The 10,598-nt window shown below is 36.9% G+C and overlaps 1 protein-coding gene and 1 long non-coding RNA gene across 2 annotated transcripts; one reads left to right on the top strand and one right to left on the bottom strand.

The window, feature by feature from the left end:
* The first annotated feature begins 540 nt into the window (after positions 1–540).
* Positions 541–6,550, top strand: LOC113723534 (receptor-like protein 15). Its single transcript, XM_072070006.1, has 6 exons — positions 541–939; positions 2,265–2,423; positions 2,904–2,978; positions 3,518–3,655; positions 3,877–4,567; positions 4,868–6,550. Exons 1-6 carry the CDS (start codon positions 558–560, stop codon positions 6,450–6,452), a joined length of 3,030 nt encoding a protein of 1,009 aa, XP_071926107.1. The 5' UTR covers positions 541–557; the 3' UTR covers positions 6,453–6,550.
* A 735-nt stretch (positions 6,551–7,285) lies between these two features.
* LOC140016655 (uncharacterized) lies at positions 7,286–10,359 on the bottom strand. Its single transcript, XR_011822859.1, has 2 exons — positions 10,151–10,359; positions 7,286–7,612 (listed from the first exon to the last, which is right to left on the bottom strand). It is a non-coding gene; the product is annotated as an uncharacterized lncRNA (long non-coding RNA).
* Positions 10,360–10,598: the final 239 nt, after the last annotated feature.

Genomic DNA, 10,598 nt, shown 5'->3' with positions numbered 1-10,598 from the left:
AAAAATATTCATCAACAAGTACAAATGATACATATATTTCATGAAAAAATCAAAAGACAAACTCAAAATTATTAATGTAATAATAATTTTATTTCAAAACAAACTAAACCATTTATAATTGCTCATAGCGAGTTTTCATATTTTAATAACAGTTTATAACCTTTTTATTTTGAACTTCACGAAGTATATTTTTCTCAATAAAAGTAACTAATAGATACACAAAACTCCAGGGGGCACACTTGAAATTACATCAAATTTTTATAGGTATTATAGAAATTTAAAAGGGGCAGTGGGAGCCTATAAACCAATAGATACACAAAACTCTAAGAGACACAGTTGAAATTACACCAAATTATTATAAGTATCATAGAAATTTAAGGGGATGAGTGGGCCGTGCCCCCAGTGTCCCAGTGTGAATCCGCCACTGTTTTACACCTGAGTTGACTTGTCTCCGGTCTCCGGCCCTGCGTTCCAGTACATTGATAAGCGATTATAAATTATCCTGCCTTCCATTTTCATTACAACACTTTCCTTCACTAATTCTCCATACTGAAATCATGCGCGGTCATTCCATTCTGATTGCCTCATGGGCTCTCGTTGTATCAATAATACTCAATGGAGGACTACTTTGCTCAGGTTGCTTTTTAGAAGAAAAACATGCTCTCTTGGACTTCAAAGCTTCCTTAAATGTGACTACAAATGCTCATCTTATCCTTTCTTCGTGGACTGGAAAAGAAGGTGACGGAGCAAATGCTGATTGCTGCACCTGGGAACGGGTCAAGTGTAGTAATATTACTGGGAGAATTGTTGAAGCCGACCTTAGTTTTTTGCGAGAGAATATGGATGAGGATTGGTATGTAAACATTAGCACTTTCATACCTCTGAAGGACCTGCGAACTCTAGACCTGAGTAATAATTACTTCAATAGTGAAGTGACAGGTAACTACCCTTCCATCTTTTTCTCAAATCGTTGGTTTATATTGTATAATTTGAAGTTTCTTGTTCTTGGTTACACAGGCAAGTAATTCATCTTTCTTCATCATCTTTTCTTTTTTCGTTCTAGCCTTACTTTTGGTATTCTTGTCCGCAGCTTGAGGCAAGTTTTTCATATTTCTTCATCTTTTTTTCTCGGCCTTATTTCTTTTAATTTCTCATGTATTATAATTGTAGAAGACTCAAAATCCCATAAAAACTGACGATAGTTTAATTAAGCAGGAAACTATTTTGCATTAAATTTTAGCTGTGAGTTAGTCATTTGCACCCCTTCAAAACAACAAGAATTAATATATCATAAATTGAAAGAAGTCAAGAAAAAATAGCAATTAAAAAAATAGATCGTACAGGCATAAAACATCAACCTATCGTGATGGATTAGGAGCAATAATTAAGGAATGTATACATGAGTAAAATTGATGACTCTAAGAAAAAAAACAGGCAATTTATGTGGAAAAAAGTGAATGGATCGAGAGAGAAAAAAAAAAAAGATATTGCATTACAAAGTATACTTTTTTTTTTAATTTGAATTACTCTCGCTTCTTACCATCATTTTCTTTTAGTCAATTAGCAACCAAGTTTTACTTCCACGTTTTTTGATAGTGTGTCTTATTTATTTATCAAATAGTTTTCAATTCAATGGGTGACCGGTTACAAATTAGTTTGTGTAATGTACAACAATTTTACCACTTACATCAAGTTTTATGCATAGTCGTTAACTTTGAAAACAAAACCGAAAAGCAAACATTTATATCTTTGCCGACGTGGAAAGTATAAAAGTGTGATAAATTTTAAATCTTGCATCATTTTATTTAGAGTCAAATATCGAAAACCTCTTTTGGTAGAAGGAATAGATCAGCTCCCTTTGGATGATGCTGCCGGCAAGAACCATGGTGGACCGCTGCAAAGCTCTAATAAGTGTTTCTTTTGCCAGAAATCAGTAGGGAAGAAGAAGCTTTATTATGAAATTTAATTTTTGCGATGATGTCATTTTGGAATTATATTTGACACCAAATTTTGTCTACAATTTATATATGACTTGGTTCAAAGGTCGATTTGATTATTTCATCATTGTTTTTCTATTAAAAACTTTAATCATGCTCGATTATTAAATTTAATAAAAAAAAGCTAACAGTTTCACTTTAATCCAAAACCATGCGGGTTAAATGGTACGTTTTCAAATTATTGGGAGGAAATGTGTATATTGGATTAGCCAAAGGGGTTTCTTTGGCATTTAGTCCGTTTATTAGAATCTGACTCGTGCTTTGCAGGCTGCAGGAATTGGGCTAAGTTGCAAAATCTCAAGTCCTTATACCTCGATTGGAACAATTTCAACAACAGTAGTATAATTCCATGTATAACTGCAATTACTGAACTTAAAAGGCTGTCTCTCCGTGATTTGGATTTAAAGGGATCGTTTCCTATAGAAGGTATATTCACTTGCTATCTATAATTCTTATAGGAGACTTTCTTTAACCTTTTTACACAATTTTCTTGGACTTTACGTCTGTTCTATTTTTTGCTTTTCTACTTCGTTTGTTCAGCACATAGAAATAAATGAATATCTAAACTTAGAATGATTCAGCATTATTTATTTGTAATCTATTTCAATTAATAGCTCTTAAATGTGAAAATTACAAAGTATCTTATTTGTTTTTCCTTTTACCGTCACAAGTATGGGATTAGACGGTAACTTAATTTACATATCCAAGTATGGGTAGTTGTTTGAAAGATGCTAATTAGTTAATCTTTTTTTTTTTTTTTGTAGTTGTGAGAGATGTTGCATATGCCAAAATTATAAAGCATAGATATACAGAAAAGATAAAATTGTAGAATCCATTAGCATGAGAGTTGTTGGACCGCAATCTGCTCATTCAAGGAGTTCTAATTGGATCATCTTCTTGCTGCAGAATTCAAGCGTCTGGAAAAATTGGAGTTTCTTGACTTAAGCGGTAATCAGCTTTCTGGTTCCTTGTCCTTTAAAGGTACGCATATCCAGTTTGAGATAAAAGTGTATATAGGACAAAGCTGTTACATGATTTGGAGTATAACCATTAAGGATGGGACAGAACTATCTGTATACTTTTCCCTATTTCTATAATTTGATGTTATATTTTGTCCAAATTCCAATAAGAAAATAAATTCCTAAAAATTAACAAATTTGCCTAAATTTCTAGATTAGCTGTACATACAACTTTGTCTACCACGTGATAAACGTCCCCTTTGTCTACCATACAACTTTTTACTACCAAATGACAAAGCTTCCCCTGCAGAGTGTGCAGCTCACATGCAATGAATTTTGTCTATTTTAATCGAGCAAATGGATAGAATAGCCCAATTTGATCCTTTTTAGCTGTTCAATGGATCAATTGACGTGAAAAAAATAGTATAGTTGACCTGTGGCCTAATTTACCTTGTTTGAAATATACAAATTCTTATAGAATAGGGGATGGAGATGCAACAATAGTTATGTAATTTTGATATATCCAAAACTATAATACTAACATAAAGTTTTGAACTGCAGAATTGAAGCTGGAGAACTTGAAGGTACTCAATCTTGAATATACAAATTTTAACAAACTCTCAGACGTTGAGGCTTTAACTTCTCTCAAAGCCTTATCTTTGAACGATATTGGTATTAATGATTCCTCCGTCCTTCAAGGTAATAAGATAGGCTGTGAAAGGCTCGGTTGCTTGCATGAAGTTGCTATTTACTTTTCAAATGTTGAGCTAGACCGGATGAAATTTGAAAACCAACATTTCAATTTTTTTGCGTGTAACATATGATTTCACGGTTTCTGAATTGGCTATGTATTGACAATTCATACCTAGCATCAACTATTACTGTATGAAAACCTTACAATGAACTTGGTTTTTGGACAGGAATTTGCAGTTTGAAGAATCTCCATGAACTTGACCTGAGTCGGAATAATTTTTACGGGCCTGTTCCCATGTGCTTCAGAAACTTGACATCTCTTCGACTTCTTGATCTCTCCAACAATATTCTCAGCGGAAACATCCCTGCAGCTCTCATTACTCCTCTCGTACACCTTGAGTATCTATCTCTCTCTGGCAACCTTTTTGGAGGTTCTTTTTCTTTCAGTTCTTTGGGCAACCATTCAAAGCTTCAGGGGTTCAAACTTGGACCTTTGAACAATGATTCACATGTCGACACTGAGGATCTTGCTCTGCCCCCACCATTTCAGCTAAAGGCTCTCTATTTATCTGGCTGCAACTTGAATAATCAGACTCGAAAAATCCCAAGTTTCCTGCTCTATCAGAAAGAAATGCAAAATCTTGATCTGTCTTCCAATAAGTTAGTGGGCCAGATTCCTACTTGGCTTCTGCAAAATAATACAAACTTGGAAGTTCTTGTTCTAAAGGATAACTCTTTTACGGGTCCGTTTCTTGTAGATGATTCTCTGGGAAAATATCTAAGTCAATTAGACATCTCAAACAATGACGTCAGTGGTAAGGTTCCCCAAAATATCGGTTTATCTTTTCCATTTCTGCAGCGGTTGAATTTGTCAGGAAATTCATTTCTGCAGTGGGGAACCTTACCACTGACGTCATTGTTTGAGATGTCTAATTGACTTAGATATTTTCCCAGAGAATCATCTACAAGAAACGGACCGTAAAAGAGTTATCCTTTAGAACAAGAACTTCCAAGTTTGTATTATTTTGCAGAAGCCAAGTAGGAATCTGGCCCACTAACTTATTGGAAGACAGATCAAGATTTTGCATTTCTTTCTGATAGAGCAGGAAACTTGGGATTTTTCGAGTCTGATTATTCAAGTTGCAGCCAGATAAATAGAGAGCCTTTAGCTGAAATGGTGGGGGCAGAGGAAATTCATCTCAAACGAGAAAAATGACGTCATTTGAAGTCATTGGGAAACTTGACATGGGCAGAATCAATTGATTTGTCCCACATCATGTTTTCAGGGGAGGTGCCAGGTCAAATTGGAACTGGATGTTTAGCCCTTACTATGTTGGTATTGTCTTATAATAATTTGCATGGCAATTTTCCTTCTGGGTCCACGAACTTAACAAGCCTAGAATTCCTTCACTTGGATAATAACCATTTTATTGGGAGCATTTCACATGGATTATCTCGTTCTCCAAGTTTATCTTTGCTGGATATTTCAAACAATTCTTTTCAAGGCAAAATTCCAAGTTGGATTGGAAATTTTTCATATTTGAATGGTCTTGACATGTCAGCCAACTTGCTAGAAGGTAGCTTACCAGATGCTATATGCAAACTTTCAGATCTTGAATTTTTAGACCTCTCCAAAAATCAGTTGATCGGACCTTTACCAGCTTGCTCCGAGCTTACGTCATTGAAGTTCATCCACCTGCATCACAACATGATCTCAGGGCCCATCTCAAACATGCTGTCTGGGAGCTTCAATTTGATGACACTCGATTTGGGTTACAACAAGCTGTCTGGCGGTATACCACGCTATATTGGTAAACTTAAAGAGCTCAGGGTCCTTCTATTGGGGGGAAATGAATTGCTTGGTCATATTCCTTTGCACTTATGTCAGCTGCAGAATGTGACAATTATGGATCTTTCTCAGAATAAGTTTTCTGGGCCACTGCCTACATGCTTCAACAAAATTTCTTTTGGCAGCGGGCAGTTCTCCAACGATGCATTTTTTACCTATGACCCGTCTTTTGGTGAGAGTGAAAGCTTCCCAGGGTACCCTGGATCTCATTTTCTGGCTATGGAGATAAGGTGGAGTGAGTATTATAAAATTTTTTCCGACCAAGAAAATGTGATATTCACAACAAAAAGTAGAAGCGAACGCTATGCAGGGAATATATTAAATTTCATGTCTGGACTTGATTTGTCGTGTAACCAATTGATTGGAGCGATTCCTCCTGAATTTGGTGATCTCAGACATATCCGGGCATTAAATTTATCCCACAACTACTTGCAAGGATCCATTCCCTCAAGACTTTCCATGTTGAACCTAGTAGAGAGCTTGGATCTTTCTTACAACAATTTCAGTGGCGAAATACCTTCAGAGCTGGCATCCTTGAACTTCTTGTCCATCTTCAATGTGTCATACAATAACTTGTCTGGCAGGGTACCTGATACAGGGGAGTTTGCAACCTTTGACGACAGCAATTATAGAGGAAATCCAGGTCTCTGCGGACCATTGCTCAAGAGAAGTTGTAACCCCTTTGCTCCACACCCTGAAAATGTTGGTGATCAAGACATAGAAGTTGATGGTGCAATTGATGTGGCAACATTCTATTGGAGCTTTTTTGCTTCATATATGGTGATCGTGATTTCATTTGTGGTAATTCTTTGTGTTAGCCCTTATTATAGAAGAGCATGGTCTTTTTATATTGATTATTGGATCCTGTCGAGATTCTACGAGTATTGCGGGTCTCGTTCCTCAGAGAAAAAGCAAACATGGAAAGTGTTTAATTGGAACATGAGAAGGAGATGAATTGGTCCTAGTTACTCTATTGGGATTCTCAAAATTGGAACTATATGAGCTGAAATTCTGATGTCCAATATATTTTGCACTACAGTTTTTTTTTCTCATATTTGCGGTTTAATTTTCTTTATTTGCACAATTACCATTTCTTTTCTGAATAGCCATAATTTTTTTGCCTAATTAATGTATGAAGATGAAAGCTTTGGAAAATTTTTAATTGGTCAAAAGAAAATGTATGATCAAGTTGCGATTTTGCAATACAAATAGCCAAATTGTACAGTCGCTCAACTTTTTGTTTGTCTTTTTCTAGCAGCGTAGGGAGAGGAGAGGTCAGAGGAGGATTAAAACTCAAAATCTTTATATTTTGAGGTTTTAAACTTAGCCACTAGATGATTAACGAAAATGTGGCACAGCAAGTAAAAAAAATTTATTTCTTAATTTATTAGTTTAATTAACTTGTAAAATTTGTGTATTTTTCACTAATTATTTCTTTTACAAAAAAAAATCGTATCAATATGAAAATTACAGCAGTTCAAACTATTTCTACCTATTCCCTTGACAATGATACAATTTAGACCCACATATTCTCTTGGTCCCAAAACCCATCTCAGCTTCACGTTTGGGTTTCGAGTAGCGATGCCAACATTGGGCCGCAAAATGGCATCACAGCTCAGTTGGTGCCCAAAAGAAATAGCAGAAAATTCTTGTAACATGGCCACGAGAAATTGTACATGTGACGCCCCCACTTCTCCCTAAGGCGCACCAAAGGGTATCCGCGGAACGCCTGCCTAGCTCTCGCTAGGACTCAAGCAATAAACGTTCAACCTTAAAACGATACTAGATACCAAAATCAAATTAATACGAATACATATAGTGCGGAAACGTTCATGCTTAACAATATCCATCCATTACCCAACCTGTCAGCATATGGCTCTGATGCCAACTGTGACAGTTCTCATGGTTACATCACAAGGTACCTATCAGCTTGCCACCCGCACGTCGTGCGTTCATAATACAACTTAAATTTCAAAATATATATCACAGATATCCGAATGATACATTAAACTTCCAAAGTACAATCATAAAGGGGTCAAGCCAAAATACACCTGAAACCCTAAAACACAATATATCCAAAAGGAGATTTCTCCGCGTTAACTCCATTTCCAGTCCTGTTAAGGAAAACAAATCTACAGGGTGAGCAAAACGCTCGTGAGGCCAAGAACACACATGCAAGCACATTGTTCAAATAGCAATCCCAACTTTATTAAATAAAACCGTGATATTTCAATAAAGTACCATTTGAGCAGGAAAAATAAGCAGAAACAATTCAAGGATATAGTAGCTCTCAGGAGCTAAGTTCCACTCGCTCTGCCGATGTCATTCGTATACCTTCCCGCATTGACCCTCCTGTCAACCGGGTCGGTATTTCCATTTCCGTAGATCACCACTTACTTCCCTCCGTCCACCGTACACCCCAAGGGCCCACAAGTCTATTATAAGGCGATACTCTACAAGTATGCCAAGCAGGACCTCTTATTAGGTCGAGCTTATAATCTCATGGCTCGCCCAAGTTCCCGACCAAGCCCATTGCCGGCTCGAGTTCAAGGTCGGCCTATGAGTTTGGGCGTCCCCCATTCATTTGAAAGTCGAGGAGGTTCCCTCCAACGACATATGTAACCATTACATAGCATTGCATTTCATTCATTCATTCAATACATTTCATTCATTCATTTGAAATCAGAACGGATGCGATAAAGTACACACCCGCCCTTATTTTTAAAATCTCTAATAATTACCATAATTAAGCAAGTATCAAAGATTCACACACTTGACACTCACCGAGCTAATCAATAAAGATTATTGGCTGGAGTTCAAGTGTCCACGGTGAGATCCTCTTGAAGGTCTCCTTGTGCGCCTGGCATTTAATAGTGGATAATCACACAATTAACCCACTTATCAAGAAAGATTGTACACTAGTACAATCTAAGAATTATTTTGCAAAGAGGAACCTCAATTACACGTAAATCGAGGTTCAACTTGCCTTTTATTAGGTACAATATTATTTGAGTTTTTATCATGAAAATCGTAAGCAAAACGTTTAAGAATATCAAAAGAATAAGGAGTTCTTGAAAAACTCTATTTCTTTGAAGTTGGAAAATTTTCCAGTTTTACGATAAATCTTTGAAAAATCATAACTTGCTCGGTATAAGTCGAGAATTGGAAAACTTTATACCGTTGGAAACCTCTTAGAGAGTACTATAAGTTCCTAGAAGACACTTTTCCATGAATCAAAGTGAAAAGTGGTCAAAAATGAGCTTGAAGATGCAGGGTTGGTTCACAAGGCAGAATGAAGTTGGATTTTGGCCAACTTTGAAAATTCGGCACGATTCGTACGTTGCAAACCGGCCTCTGAATTTTGCAGCTCAATTAGTGTTGCAAGTGAAGTTTATAACAAAATAAGCGGATCAAGAATCGGAGTTTCGAGCACCGAGATACGGTAGCCCGAAGTTGAGCAAATTCAAGACTGGATGAGAATTTTCCAGATTTGAACCTCTAACTTTAGTAATTCAATTGGGTATCGAAACGAACTTGAATCGGCACCAAAATTGGCAGTATTTCAATACTATATGGAAGGTATCTCTCTATCGAATTTCAGGGAAAAATACCTTCGGCAAGGTCGTTAATTAGCCAACCAAAGTTCAAGAAAAATCCTAAGGCAATCTGCCTTTGACTTTCATTTTCCAAATTTCCAACCGTTTAACCAAGAAAGTTATCCAACCATGGTTCATTTATGAAATAAGGGTCTAAGATATACCCATGATACCTTTGGTAAGTGTTTAATATCAAGAACATCAACTAACAAGTTCACTCCAAGATTTTGTTCCAAACCAGTCCAAAGATTAGGGTTTTCCAAAACAGAGCAGTCCACTTGTTTTAGTCACAACGCAGTCATTATAGCTCGAAATCGAGCATGGCTTACGCCGTTGGAAAATACATTCATAGAGTTAAAACATCACAGAAGAAATCGTTTCCAAATTCGGCACCCATCTGGTTCAAATTCGGGCATCAAGTTGCTGCCTGAACACCTCATTCCAGATGAACAGAGTAACAGGACAGCGAACTTAAAACATTTGGTTCGGCTTGCTCACAAAGAATCAGAATGTTCATTATATACCAAATTAAAGCTAGGAATGTCTAGTTTCAAACGCCACCGACGGCACATGATTTCGACATCCGAGGACAGAGTTATAGCCAAAATACTACTGCTGGTCAGAGCATACGCGAATCAGTTTTCCAGATTTGCTGGTTTCTAAAAAAAATTCATTTGCCCATTCAAACCTCATTATTTTTCAATGAAATTTTTCACACCTCTAATACATCATATAAGCATCCAATTCAAGCCATTAGTTCATTAAAAACTGGCCTGGAAATGGCCGAACATGGCAGGGCAAAATCGGAAATTTTAGCTTCTTACACCCAATGAAGTTCCTACTAATTACCCACCACTAATGCATCATTATAACCACTAAACCAACAATATAATCACCATCAATCATCACATCAGCAACAACAACCCAAGTGTGGGAATTCCAAGAGCCCACAATCACATTTTTACACCATACAAAAGCTAACCAAATGCATGCATGAACTTAACAAGGCAAGATAGCTTCCAATCTTCAAGTTTTCAAGGGTAGATCATCACTTACTTTGGGGTTGATGTTCAAGCAGAATTTCGGTCCTTTTTGCCCCAGAAAAACCGTGAGTTTTAGCTCTCTTTTGCAGCTCAAAATGCTCCTCAAGTGTCAAGCTAGGTGTGGTGCAAGTTTGGTTAAATTTGGAGGTGATTTGGGGTGGTTTTGGGTGAGATTAGTGTGCAGAAATTTTAGAACAAGGAGTTAGAGAGAGGGAGTGCTTTGGCCGGCCATGAGGAGAGAGAAGAGAGAGTGTGTTTGATCTAAGTTAGCTTCCAAGAGAAGGTGCAATGTGTGGTGCAAAATCACCCAAAAGTCAACTCTCATTAGGGGCCGTTTGGTGCGATTACGGCTCGATTTTTCGCGCGTTTGGTTCACTAGTGCACTAAACCTCCAAGGCATATATATTCATGTAAATATTATTCACTCTTAATTGTCCCGGAATAAGGGTCTAAAGTCCCTC

The sequence above is a fragment of the Coffea arabica genome, chromosome 11c, assembly GCF_036785885.1.
Source record: "Coffea arabica cultivar ET-39 chromosome 11c, Coffea Arabica ET-39 HiFi, whole genome shotgun sequence".
Classification (NCBI taxonomy): domain Eukaryota; kingdom Viridiplantae; phylum Streptophyta; class Magnoliopsida; order Gentianales; family Rubiaceae; genus Coffea; species Coffea arabica.
The sequence above is the reverse complement of the archived record's forward strand: the minus strand, read 5'-3'. Positions and strand labels throughout refer to the sequence as shown.

Bases quoted from the DNA above. Each gene is read 5' to 3' on its own strand.
- LOC113723534 (XM_072070006.1), top strand. From the start codon at position 558: ATGCGCGGTCATTCCATTCTGATTGCCTCATGGGCTCTCGTTGTATCA. The intron at 2,424-2,903 runs GTATATTCACTT...TTCTTGCTGCAG, and splicing joins GGGATCGTTTCCTATAGAAG to AATTCAAGCGTCTGGAAAAA. The intron at 2,979-3,517 runs GTACGCATATCC...TTTGAACTGCAG, and splicing joins TGGTTCCTTGTCCTTTAAAG to AATTGAAGCTGGAGAACTTG.